Raw genomic sequence first — 14,034 nt, forward strand, 5'->3', positions numbered from 1 at the left:
TAACATTATCAGCATAATCCAACAAGTCCAAGACAAGTCTAATATTACCACTGATATGACGATTCTTCATAAATCCTGTTTGAGTTTCGGCTACAATCGAATCTAACCCTTTTTTTAATCTGTTTGCATACACAGAGGCCAGAATTTTGTAATCAATAGTTAAAAGAGTGATAGGGCGCCAGTTATCTATTAATAAATGGTCTTTATCTGGCTTAGGGATTAGAGAGATGACACCCTGCTTCATTGATGTAGTCATCTCTCCCTGACTAATACACTCTTTGTACATGTTTATTAAGGGCGATTGTATAAGCTCCCAAAAGTGAACATAAAATTTGACAGAAAGGCCATCTACACCAGGGGCCAGTTGCACCACCAGAACGTAAGTTCTGCCCTAAGTTAGGGAGTAAAGTCCTTACTAGAGGCTTAGTAACTACTTGTTAGTTTGTAACTAAGTGAGTTACTAACAGGTGTTGCACCACGACTTCTTAAGGCATAACGTAACTAGTAATGCGTAAACTGTTCCTAAAGAAATGTATAGTCGCATAAAATGACGTCATAGCTCCCGAATCGGCGAATCCAATGAAAACGAACTGTTTCTAGTAAGGAAATAAAGCTTGTATCGTCTTTTGTCAACAGAGACCTCCGTCTCTCCCTTCTTATTATAACTCTATGATCTCTCCACTGGCATGTACACAAGTCACTGATATGCGTGCACAGGGCGAGCGCATCCCTGCGCACTGCCCTGCAAACGGATTGTATCACAAATTATATTGGCCTCAATCATACATTTTCCCCAGGGCAACGCATACGGGGGAAGAGAGCGCGGCAGCGCACCGTTCAATTCGCTGTTGTGCTGTATATGCAGTGGTTGAAAAGTACTCAAATTAATTAAAAAAGTATCAATCCTGCAATATAGAAATACTCTATTAATAGCAGACACATCGTGAGCTTGTAGATCGGCTATTTTCAAATGGCCGAAATGTATATAGGGCTTAATGTATATTTTAAACAGATGGGTCGTTTCATTGTTGAATTAATTAAATAGACGATATAATGCTGTCTGCCACGTTAGTAGTGAAGTTGCTCTGCTCCCATAGAGATAGGTTACTTAGTAAAGACTTAGTGCTGCCCAAGGGGTGGTGTAAATATTTAGTTGTTACTTAGAGATACGTAAGAACAAATTTGTGTGGTGCAACACCTGACATTTTAGTAATGCGTAATGCCTCATTCACACTGCAGATATATAGTTGAACGTTTTGCTTGCTTGGTCAATGTTATCTCAATGGAAACCAGCTTTAAAGCTTTCAAAGCTTTGTTCTGTGTATCTCCTCTATCTTTAAAGCTGGTTTCCATTGAGATAACATTGACCAAGCAACCAAAACGTTCAACTATATATCTGCAGTGTGAATGCAGCATTAGTCTTGACTTAGAAGCCATTTACGTTACAACTAGGCTACGTTATAACTTAGTAACAGCTGGTGCAACCCCGCCCAGGGGACTTACCTTTCTTCATCTCCGGTTGATCATTGTAGTGAACGGAGATGATGCGATGACGCGACTGTCCACTAGAGGCGGAAGTCCTATGTTAAGCTAAATAATTTCGGACAAAAATGCTTTTTATTCAACAATCCGGTAGCGGCGTGTAATGAACGTTGTCAAAGCGGCGTCAAATTGTTATCAAAGTTGGCTTAGGTAAGCACTTTATTTTTGAAATCTGACGTTCCTAGCTCAAACCGTTAAGGGCTCGATTGCCCACTACTCCTCAGGTTGAGGCGGCACCAGGACATTCAGGGCTAGTCCCAGGCTAGGATAGTTTAGCTGTGCTCGGCTAACTTTATACGTAACAACACTCATCCTTCCTCACCCTCCAGTATGTTCAGAGCTGCGTTGAAGTCGTCCCGGTTTCTCTCCTTGAAGCAGCGACACACTCTGAGGAACACGTAGTCAAACATCCAGCCGTCAGCGACAGCCGTTACCGGCGATAAGCTGGCCGTTTCATCTGCATCTGCAGCAGTACCGCTGCTTGTTAACGACGAGGCTGTGTCGTCTGCGTCCGCAGCAGAGTCCATATTTATTATTATGTTACGCACAACTTTAAACTATTGAATTGAGCCCGACACCTACCAGACCCAAACAACAACAAAGACCACAGCACTCCCGGAAGTTCCGTCACTTCCGTGTGTGATGCTTCAGTTGATATGGCTTTGGGCCTATTATGCTGCGTGTATTATTGTAAGGGAGTAGGTACTTTGCACTTGAGCGAGCAGCACTAACGTTCATGGGCACTTTCATATTTAAGATTATCGAGAGGAGGCGGGTCTTAACTCAATCCTGGTGGGTTTAGGAATCACGCGATGCTTCCTTCTTCTTCTTCTTCTTCTTGTTTAACGGCGGTGGCATCCAACTTTATGGTGCATTACCGGATTTACCGCCACCTTCTGATCCGGCGCGTGGAACAAATTCACTCACACATATACACATTCTAATCTATTCTATTCTATATCCTACATCATACACTCCTGTTTATTCTTGATAAACCGATTAAAAATATAAATATGCTTACAGACTAGGAGTCGGGACCTGATAAGTTTAACCTATGACCACCTACAGTACATGATATATTGTCTTCTGGCTGTATATTCAGGACAATAATATGTTGGAGCTGTGTATACCCATAATGAAATATTTTCTAATTTTAGCTCATCCATTAAGTTAAACAAGCATTCCGTGGGTCCATCAGTGCCTCTCATTCATTGTCTAAGGAGCAGCTACATATTTTTACAGCAAGTTTTGGACAGTTAAAGAACATATTCTTGAGTAGCCTACAGCACTATTATTTATTTACCGTATTCTTATACTTTACTTGAGTATTATATTTTTGAGCGGGCTCTGAAGTGTGGCCTACATCTGGCCTACATCTGTTTGTTTTAATTGACAACAATGCAACAGACATGCAGATTGTGTAGAGTAGTTCTGAGCACAAGTCTAGGCTCTACTCTACTGTAACCAGGTGAGATAATTTGACTGATAGACTCACCTGCTGCCAAGGAAGAAGCGGCAGTCGAAAGATAGAACAAACTTCCAAAGTGTCTACATTGTGTAAGTCACAAGCACATGGCTTTCTTGTTGTCAATAGGAAGTTTTGCCAAATTAATCCAGGTCTGTTGTTTTGCTTGTCCAATGGCTTTAATAGAAATCGGATTTCCTCCTACAGCTGGGTGGCTGTCAAAATAAGAGTTTATTGTATTTTACGCAATTGGAAACCTGTCATGTCTTAGACAACACAGGTTTTAATTTGACATCTGCCTAGTGAAAGTAGATGAAATGGACAGAGGGGTCTCCAACGGTCTATGTAACGTGTCTCGGACTGACTAATTAAATGTTGACTTTCAGGTGGCAGTGCCAGGGCCCTCTTGGCTCTAGGGCCCCTGTGCATGTGCACAAGCTATAATCCATCCCTGAAAATACATTCTAACCATTTGGCTCCATCTGCTCCTCTGTTTAAAAAAATCACACCCGTGTGAACTGAGCAGTGGTTTACCCCCCCCCCCCCTTCCCCCCTGTGTGTGTGTGTGTGTGTGTGTGTGTGCGTGTGTGTGTGTGTGTGCCTGGTCTGGCCTGGCCTGAACAACAGCGCCCCTCCCTTAACATGTGTGGTCATAAAAGGTACTGCAGGCCTGCAGGCTACATACAGACACACACGCACGCACGCACGCACGCACGCACACACACACGCATACACACACGGCCACGTATAGGAGACGGTGTAACCACCGCTCAAAAATACATTTATGTCAATCTATAACATTAACATAGCCTCGTAAACCGCCCACTTCCGGAAAACATTTCATTTATTTCTGGATTACGGAAGTTGGTCGTTTACTAGGCTAACATTAACACAGTCCTGTTCTTTCATCTATAAATGCACTTACCTCTCAAACATGCTTCCTAAACCTTTCAAAGTATATTTTGAAACCAATTTGTAAGTTCATGCTCATAATACTAACTAGACAATGCAATAATCTTCATCCTCCCTTCAGTCGTACCACTCATAACCAGTTCTCCAAGAATGCACACATATTACCAACTCCTCATCTTCACTCAGTAACTTTAAACATACTAGATCAGGGGTCTTCAACAGGGGGTCCAGGACCACTAGGGGGTCCTCCAAATCTTTGTGTGACAGAAGCTTCTCCTTTTCTATATTAGTCTTGAACCCTATAGTGTCCATATTCTGAGAACTTTAGCCAAAAATAGCAGATCGACAAGCTCACAATGCCCCGCAGCCTTGTAGATCGGCTATTTTCGGCAAAGAGGTTTCGTGTAGAGGGGAAAAAGAGCAGACTAAGTACAGAGTGAAAGGTCAAGTGTATTAAGTATTGATGGTTCAAGTGGTTAAATATCTGGATATATATATCTATATATCTATTGTATCTATGGGTTGTGGGTGGGGGATCCCTGCTTCATCTCTCTCTCGATTAAGGGGTCCTTGGCCTGAAAACGTTGAAGACCCCTGTAGATACTACTCGAGGGCAGCCTGATGAATCAATAGCCTCTCCACTTTCTTCTACCATATAATGTAGCCCGCCTTCTGTATACACAGTCACTTTCTACTTCGCACTTCAACTTACAACTTATTTTAATTTGTATAAGTCCAATATGGGTTTTGTTTCTCACCTGCACTTATTTCTGGCAGGGATATTTTTCAGATACTCGAAAACACTAGGTTTCGTCATTATTTCCGCCGCATATCATGTTCCGTTAGCCAATGAGGTGCAATTGGTGGAAAAAAATCTGGGAGTGGTGTTAGCTGGAGTATTGGTTGAGCTTCGTTAGAACGCTGCAGAGTATAGTCACGAGCGAGCCCACACTGTTTCGTAGGAACAGTATTTCTAGTTTTGTATGTTGTTGATAAGTACACAGGACTTTGTGTTATCCTTTTAGACCAAGTGTATGATTGTACTCCTGCTGTTTGCATTTCTGCTGTCTGACTAATAAAATATTGAACAATCAATCAATGACCAGCACGTCTCTTTAAATGGAGATAAGAGGTTTCTGTCCAAGAGCAACAATAAGCAATACAATGAACTACAGTATATCTTGGAGGGAACATTTTCTGTTGGTGATGAATTATCATCTCTTACCAAGCACGGATTGGTTAATGGTCTGTAGTCTGAAATAACTTTTGGCAACGGGGAATTCTTTAGCAAAGCCTCAAGTACAAACTGCAAAGTAATTTTTAACTGTACATTGAGTTGATATACTTTATGAACCCAGATGTCTGAGTCGTGCAATGTAACAAATTCAAATGATTAGCAAATGCACCCAGGAGAAAACTGTAGGCTATGAGCGAGCCAACAGCAATTCATTTCATAGTACAGCAGACACCACACACAATTTATATACACATTTATTTGTTATCCTGCATATGCTAATAGACGTAATGGGGAACAATGTTCTACAGAAATGTTGACATACATGTACCATAACAAAGTGTTCTGTGGTCACATAATTGTTCAGACTACTACATGCATACAAAGATGCCGCTTTGCACAGAAACAGTCTGTAGCTCAAAATGTGTCTACCGATAATGTCCTTCAAAACAGAACAAAAAAACAAAGTTAAAATTTTTAAATTAACAGGCAGAATACACAAACATGAAAAACCAAAAAACTAGGGGAAAGACAACCTGTAGCCATAGCCTATGCATACATGGGGAGGGAGGAGCAAGGTTTGGTAAGCACGCATGGGTGACGACACAGACAATAACCATCCTCTCAGAAATTAAAGACACAGACTTTCTGCTCTGTACAATGCCACAGATGATAATGCCATTGTGACACAGTAAGACACAGCAGCACAGTCCCTTTGCCGTTAGCTCACAGATTTCATTTCCACACACAAACAACATACCACATGAACAAGGGCAGTCGAGGTCAATGCAGATCCCTTGTATCTCTATAGTGCAGTGGTTCTCAAAGTGGGGTCCGTGAGGTGGCTCCAGGGGGTCCCCAGCAAAATGAGGAAGAGCCTACATGTATGTTGAACCTTTTTAAATAGCCAATCTACAAGCTCACAATGCATCGCATTATGGTGCGTTTGCGTCAACTTCACCCATTTTTTAACTTCATATCATTTGTCCTCATTAATGCTTATGATAACAATTGTTTCCTACTTGGTCTATGTCTCAGAGGAGGGCTGTGGACAGTTCAGAAACCCTCCTAAATCATCATCAGGCGGTTAATTTTTTTTTTTTTTTATTAACATGAGAATAATGGCTTCTATTATCGCTTCCTTTATTCCAGGAATAAAAAGCCTGCTGTTTATATTAGCTTGGATGCTAGGTAGGAATAGAGTTCTCAAATTCTGCCCGAAACCGACCCTACCTGACCCGTCATTTTTGGGGACGGTAGGGCCTAAAATGTATGTTAATTACTTGGGCCGGGATTCAGGCTCAATGATTTTTTTTTATTAGTTAGGAATATAGTTCTCAAATTCTGCCCGAACCCGACCCCACCTGATGTTTTCAGGCCGAGTAGGACCTAAAATGTATGTTAATTAGTCGGGCCGGGCATTCATTTTCAGGCATGTTGAGAACTCTAGGTAGGAAGGCTTCTAAACTGTTCACAGCCCTCCTCTGAGACACAGACAGGGAAGACAAAAATGGTACCATTTCATTAGTGAGGAACAATTATAAGATCGGTTGAAAATGGGTGAAATCGTCCTTTAACAACACAAATCTTCACTTATGGGCACAAAATATTTTCAGATGGGAGTCTGTGACCAAATACATCAATACATGCATCAATTTGGGTGTCCTAGAACATGAAAATGTTTGAGAACCACTGCTCTAGTCAAAATTGGCGTTAAATTTTAAATCATACTTGGCATTAAATGTGTCCCATCAAAATGATCGGGTTGTTCTCAATTAAAATGGGGACATGATTACCACAAACAAGGGGGAAAGGGAAATTCTTAATCTGAATTTACAAGTAACAAGTAAAAGATGATGAGTTAAAAAAGGAAAGTTATCACAACCTCCTTTACAAAAAAAGATAGACAAATGAAAAATGTAAACAAAAACAACCACTGTCACCCCCACATTTTACATTTTGTTCTTGAAAAAAATACAAACTTACACTTCGGGGAACCCCAAAGAATCTCCAACTGAGTTTCCCATGTGGCATTACATTACATAAAAGATCATTCCATGACCTGTCCCGAGATTCTTTCATTATGGAGTCAAATGATATTGGCCTGGGGCATGTGCAGAGAGTAAAGAAAGCATATTAGACCACAATGGATCACTGATGTGATGGTACCCTCGTCTTCACTTCTCCACTTGCTTTATTAACCAGCATCCTTAACTAATCCTATTCCTAACCCACAAAATCCACCAAAGGACCATTGTTCCTAAGGGCATGCCCATGGGGATGTGGAGCCGCTGAAAGCTCAAAGGCTCAGAGCACTCAGTGGTGTCAACACGGGATCAAATCTGAACTATCGATTCGGTGACAGTAGGAACTCTCACTGCTAATCAATTAGAGTATAGACCCATCACTCAGTGATGACTGCACTCCCTCTCTCTCTCTCTCTCTCTCTCAACACAGTGACTATTTAACTGCTATATCTGCTATATCTGTGTCTGACACTGTGCTCCTTCCTGTCTCACTGGAGATCGACGGGGTTGGATGTGTGGGACATAAAAGACCCAGAAGGTGGCAAAAAACACCAAGACTCCATACTCTGGGTTCCAAGACATCAATGTGAGTTTTGACAACGTCTTTCAAAAGTTCAGAATAAGTACAGCTGTAAAAGAAAAAACAGATAGTCTATCCAATTGGAACATCAGAGAGTTATAGAAAACCTGAGAACTCAATAACATTACTTGTATCTATTACATAAAGACCTGATTTCTCCTATAAAATTAGAATTTTCTGTACAGTGCTATATGAACAAAGCCAAATGACTTGCTACCTTCTCATAAACAGCGACGTTATGAAAAGGCACGCGTCATTTCAACCACCGTATGGCAGGAAATTGTGGTCGTGCTCCATTTTGGTTTAGAAAAAATATAATCATTCTCAACATTAATTCACAAAAAACATAACATACTTTGTGTGTGGCCATTGATATCAGATAATCTTTGTATATGTGTGTAATCTATATAAAAGGCCCTGGTGGTCAATTTGGATCCCTATCCTAAACCATAATCGAATCTGAGGTCCACTGACATATGGCGTTGGTTGGTGACTGACAGAATACGCCAGCCACACAGTATTCAAAAGTAAAATTCTCCATTTGCATTGTTTGAAATATTGTGATAGCTGTAACACTGTTAGTTTGCCTCATATTAAAGATATATTATTTGAAAAATACAAGTAGTTTCTGCCTATACACTTACAAACCCCGTAGACAGAAAATAAAGTGCCACGATTCTTGGCCTGCATAGATTGCAGTATGCAGTATTGCACTTTCCACCTCTCTGTGAGAACCAACAAGAGAAAATAAATAGAATTCACCCACTTCCTTTCAAAAAATCATTCTGGATTATGTGGTTTTCTCAAACTCCCTACTTAATTTTACACTCAGCCAAGTAACATGCTAAAACAATAAATAAATATTCCAGCAATAAATTGGAATAAAAGGCAACAATACAACAGATAGTTCGGTGAAAAACAAAAGCAACAAGGAAGAGGAGAAACAAAACTTTGGGTTTAAGTTTGACTGAAATCAGTTTTGTTCACAACAAAACAATAATTTAATATCTAAGACACTACAGATATACAAAAAAGGATGACATAATCAGCAGGATTGGATGAACTTGCAGTAGTATGGAACAAATGTGTTCTATGATATAAGAGTGTTGACGATATGATGATAACAGTACAGGTAAAACATCCAAGAGTAGAAGAAAACTTAACCACAGTCATAGTACGTGTTACCATAATTGTTCTTGAGCAGCTGATACAGATGAAAGCATGAATATGTACGTGATTTGGTCCACTGATAGTATGAAGGTCATATTTTTTCTCTTCTCTGTAGACTTACATTTTTGAATTGCCGAAAAAGAGATTTACAATGTAAAGCTTATACTGTATGTCTGCTAATGGCCATGTCTACTGTAGTGTTTAATAAATATACTTATTATACCTCGTGGAATCTCACTTCCCTACTGTAGAAAGCCTCTACATCCAATCTAGTCCTACTTAGTTCATAATTTATTCATTAAGCTACATTTAGATGCACATATCTGATGTTAGAATAAATTATATATTTTGTGATCTGGATGGATTCAAGATGTAGAATCAGGAGTAAAACATGATATTTTAAACCCGGTCCTGAAAAAGAAAATGAAAAAACATCTGATAAAGAGATCTAATGGCTTAAGCATCCGATAGTTCATGTCCTAACTGGATACCTACAGTATTTGGCAACTACGGCTGTATACGTATAGGAATAAAGGTTTTTGTTTTTGTCTTTCAACCCATATATAATATTTCAGTCATTATTTGAAAGTATTGAACGTAGTTGTATATTGGAGGCTCAATTGAAGACCAAACCAGTCATTGTGGTAACCAAAAAAAAAAAGAATTCCAACATTACAAGTGAATGTCTTCACTCAAAAAAAGAAAGAAAGAAAATAATTTGCAGAACGTTTGTCATGAGAACACGTTGCATTTCCAAAAAAGGTAATGATATGTTTTTATAGGTCGCTACGATACAACACTCGGACTGAGGTCTCTCAATGCAACACTGCTACCCCCCATTTCACATTAGAAACATTAGTACCTTCAGCAAAAGTGTTTTTCTTTTCCTTGCCATTCTGTGCATTTTCATTGCCTTTGTTGTCCTAGTATTTACAGTGGAGTGCTTTCTGCAAACTAAGCACCGTAAAATATCTTTTTTTGTTTTTCTTTTTTTTTGAATGCATGCTTTTTTAAACGTAAGTCCCTCTGTGCATTTCATTCTGTTTGCTAGAAAAAGAAAAGAAAGTAAATATGTACAGTGTTCAGTTCAAAATGTCTGATAAAATCCCTCATTCTGCGTGGGCTTCTTAATATTTGAGCCCACAGTTCTCTCGTCCCAGATTCCTTCTGATACGGTATCTGCATTGACCTGTGCAGTTTCTTTGTCAGCAATACACAACAACACAAGTAAAAGGGACTTGGTCATGCCATGCAAAAATATCTTCCACTACAGCTGCCCGTATCCCTCTTCCTCCGCTCGTAAACACCAGGCTGAAGTCTGCAGTGGGACCGGTTCACTCACAGTCACAGCACCCCTCGCAGTCACATGCTGTTTTCGCAGCTCGGGGAGACGCTGCCCTCCCCTGGTATCAGGTGGATTTCAGGTGTAAACATGTGATTCTCCACTTTGTGTCCATTTTGGTTGCTGTCGGCCATGGCCTCTCCGCTCTCACCCACCATGCCCTGGGTGCAATTTTGTGCCGCCATCTTTGGCGACGGGGGCGCCCCGGCCCCGCCCGCCACTTCCGTCAGACGTGTCTCCTCAAGGTTCTCCATGGACGGATCCTCGTCGCCCGGTGGCGTGTCGACGACCAGCCTCTTAGGCGACATGGGGCAGGTCTCTCCCTCTGGGGAGGGGACCTGCTCCTCCGAGATTGGGAGGAGCGGCGAGGTCTCCCCCTCTGGGGAGTCGTCTTCCAGGAGGCTGGAGCTCATGTCCCCGGGTGACGTGGTGCTGGGGGGCGTGAGCGGGCCTTCGGCAGAGGTTTGTGCAAAGTTGACCTTTAAGCCCTGAACTTTAAGAGGGTTGTTGCCTCTTAGGGAGCTCCGGATGTTTTCAGCAAACCTGTCGAAACTCTCCCCTTCCTCATCCACCTCCGGGGACTGCGACTCGCCACCTGGGTTGAGGGCGCCTTTGAGTGCAGAACCCTGAATGCCTTGGTCGTCATCGGCCCTCAGCTGGCTGAGATCCAGCGGAGGAGGGGTCCTTTGGTGTCTGTCCTTACACGGCTCTGTTCCATCCTCGTCCTCCATCTTCAAGTTAGGGCCATCCATTCCCACCTCAGCATAAGAGGGGGGCGGGACTTCCTTCATTTCCAGCTCAACTTCCTCTGCTGGCATAGGCTCAGGGCTCTTGTTGGGTGCAGAGGAGAGCGCCGTCATGGACGTGCTCAGGTTACTCATGGAGCTCGTCGTGTTGAGATTGGTGAATGACTGTGACTTGGTCATGTGGTTGTAGATCTCCTCCAGCTTCTGGACACTGAGGTGCTGGGGGCTGCCCCGGAAGTGCCGTGGGCTCCGGTGCGTTCCCCGGGGGGCGCCAGCGGTGGTGATGGATATCCGCCGAGGAGAGCTCAGCAGCACGGACTCTGGCTTTGTCCCGTCCGGGGACAGGAGGCTGGTTTCGGACATGGCACGCGAGGCCTTGCCGTCCCAGCGGCTGGGCGACAAGTGGTTGTCCAAGGACGTCTTCTCGTCGTCAGCTCCGTCTACCACCACGTCCATCAGCTCCATGCTGCGCGCAAACGCGTCCTTCAGGTTCATGGAGACTATGCTTCCATTCCTCTTGGCCCGCTCCAACGCCTCCCTCCGCTTGATGGCCTTCTCCTGTCTCTTCTGCTCCTTATAGAACTCGGAGAAGTTGTTGACGATGATGGGGATGGGCAGGGCGATCACCAGCACCCCGGCAATGCAGCAGAGCCCGCCCACGATCTTCCCCAGCAGGGTCTGTGGGTAGATGTCGCCGTAGCCCACAGTGGTCATGGTGATGGTGGCCCACCAGAATGAAGCGGGGATACTGGTGAACTTAGTGGCATCCTCATCCTTCTCGGCGAAGAAGACCAAGCTGGAGAATATCATAATGCCCATGGCCAGGAATAAGATGAGCAGCCCCAACTCATTGTAGCTCCGCCTCAACGTGAAGCCCAGAGACTGGAGGCCCGTGGAGTGTCTGGCCAGCTTCAGGATCCTCAATATTCTCATAATCCTGAAGATCTGCACCACGCGGCGCACGTTCTGGAACTGCAGCACACTCCTGTTGGACTCCGTCAGGAAGATGGTGACATAGTATGGGAGGATGGCCAGCAGGTCGATGACGTTGAGTGGGCCTTTGAAGAACTTCCACTTGTTGGGGGAAGAGAGGAACCGCAGGAGGTACTCCATGGTGAACCAGGCGATGCACACAGCCTCCACATGGGCCAGCTGCGGGTTGTCGTTGGCGTGGCCGAACTCGTCTATGACCTGGAGCTCCGGTAAGGTGTTGAGAGACAGTGCGATGGTGGAGAGGACGATGAACAGGATTGATATGATGGCCAGGATCTGAAGAGAGGAAGAAAAAAGACAGAGAATTAAATGTTAGATTAGGTAAGTACACATTTTTATTGCTTATTGCTATCATACCGGTAAGTATATTGTAAAAGGTCACTAACAACACACTTCAAGGAAATTACTTTTGCTGTCACAATTTATGCACTTAAAAAGGGAGTGAATATCCAGAGTAGAGAAACCAAAGACCTGTTGCCACAAAATGAACAAAAAAACCCAACCGTAAAATAAAATAATTGCTTGGAGGAACATTGTGTGACATTGTGTGACAATGTTCTAGTGTGGGATGGCTAGAAAACAAAGGCCTGTTGCCAAATAGGCTATGTGTTTAGCTTGCGCTCTTCAGCTAATATGTTACGCCTCAGTGATTGGTGGCACACAGTTGGAATGCATTGTGAAAACTCGTTTTGGTTTGAGTGGCACACAGAGAAATATACATATATTAATAATAGTGTCCAGAAGCGATGTCATATAAAACAACACAAATGAAATGAAGAATTAGAATGAAACAGAACGTTTCAAGGTCTGGCCGGGAACACTAATGAATGAATAAAGCATGCCAATTCATGACAGATTGGGTGATGCAATAATGATGTAAAACTAGAAAGGTGCAATTCTGAGAAATTGCCAGTGTGGTTGCCTCTATATTGTGATGCCACATGTTGCTTGACCAAACCTCCATCCAATCCGTTATATTGTCCAATCAGAAAAGGGACAGGAAAGAGTACATTGAACTCAATGGACTTTTGGAGTTACAGAAAAGGTTACAGAAAAAGTCCATTGAACACAATGGACATTTGGGGTTTTGGGGTTACTCTAGATGAAATAATAAAGTTGGACAAGAACTATAGTCTGGTTAATTTGGCAAACAGATCTAAATTTGGAAATAAGTGAAGAGAAATGGCGGCATCTAACATCCAATGTAGGATGGGCCACAAGGGATATTCGGAGTAAATTTACCCATTACAAAATTATTCATAGATACTACTATACCCCTGTAAAGCTTTTTAGGATGGGTTTAATTGAAGATAAAAGATGTTGGAAATGTAAGGGAGATAATGGAACATTCTTGCATGCTTTTTGGGACTGTCCGGTGGTATTGCCCTTCTGGAAAGAAGTGCTTGGGAAACTGGGTGACTGGGTGGGTGTGAGTCTACCAGAGTCCCCAGGGCTCTCTTAGGAGATAGCACGGTTTTGCCACAAGGAGTCACCAAGGGGCAACACGCAATCATCACAGCAGGCCTCATTACAGCAGCAAGGATACTGAGAAATTGGAAGAGCTCTGTCACGCCAGGGCTCGCAGACTGGACACAACTTATGACGGAGACTGCGTCATATGAGTTAGTATATGATTGCCAGGAGGAATAATATTAAAGGCAAGTTCCATTTAATGTGGGACTATTTCTTTTTGTACATTAAGGGTTTGCCAGGAGGTACATTGTTTAGGGGAGGTTCCATTTAGTATGGAACTATTTCTTCCTGTACATTAAGGGTCTGTTGTAGTAGACGTATGCATTGCAATTTACACAATCACTACTGATATGTCTATCTAAGAATTGAAGGGGTGTTGTCCGATTAGCTTAGCTCGACTGCCGTTTTCTTTTGTTTTCTATGTCTTTCTTTTGTATGTTTATTTGTATTTGTATTTGTTTATATTTGTTGTTATTAAAAATTGTTTAAAAAATAAAAATATTTGAATGACAAAAAAAAAAGGAACTATAGTCTGGTTGACCTGTAGGAA

General features: G+C 42.5%; 2 protein-coding genes across 3 annotated transcripts in view; both read right to left on the minus strand.

Moving 5' to 3' along the window:
• Positions 1–2,117, minus strand: part of terf1 (telomeric repeat binding factor (NIMA-interacting) 1) — a 25,931-nt gene extending 23,814 nt beyond the window's left edge. For both annotated transcript variants that reach the window (XM_080752036.1, XM_080752035.1), the window contains exon 1: positions 1,865–2,117. In XM_080752036.1, coding sequence (XP_080608162.1) covers positions 1,865–2,069 — 205 coding nt within the window. In that variant the 5' untranslated portion in view covers positions 2,070–2,117. The remainder of the gene's footprint in view (positions 1–1,864) is intronic.
• An 8,175-nt stretch (positions 2,118–10,292) lies between these two features.
• Positions 10,293–14,034, minus strand: part of kcnb2b (potassium voltage-gated channel subfamily B member 2b) — a gene marked incomplete at both ends in the record, with an annotated part of 181,227 nt that continues 177,485 nt past the window's right edge. The window contains one exon of the mRNA XM_080751610.1: positions 10,293–12,287. Coding sequence (XP_080607736.1) covers positions 10,293–12,287 — 1,995 coding nt within the window. The remainder of the gene's footprint in view (positions 12,288–14,034) is intronic.

This window comes from Nannobrachium achirus, assembly GCF_963921795.1.
Source record: "Nannobrachium achirus genome assembly, chromosome: 21".
NCBI classification, from domain to species: Eukaryota; Metazoa; Chordata; class Actinopteri; order Myctophiformes; family Myctophidae; genus Nannobrachium; species Nannobrachium achirus.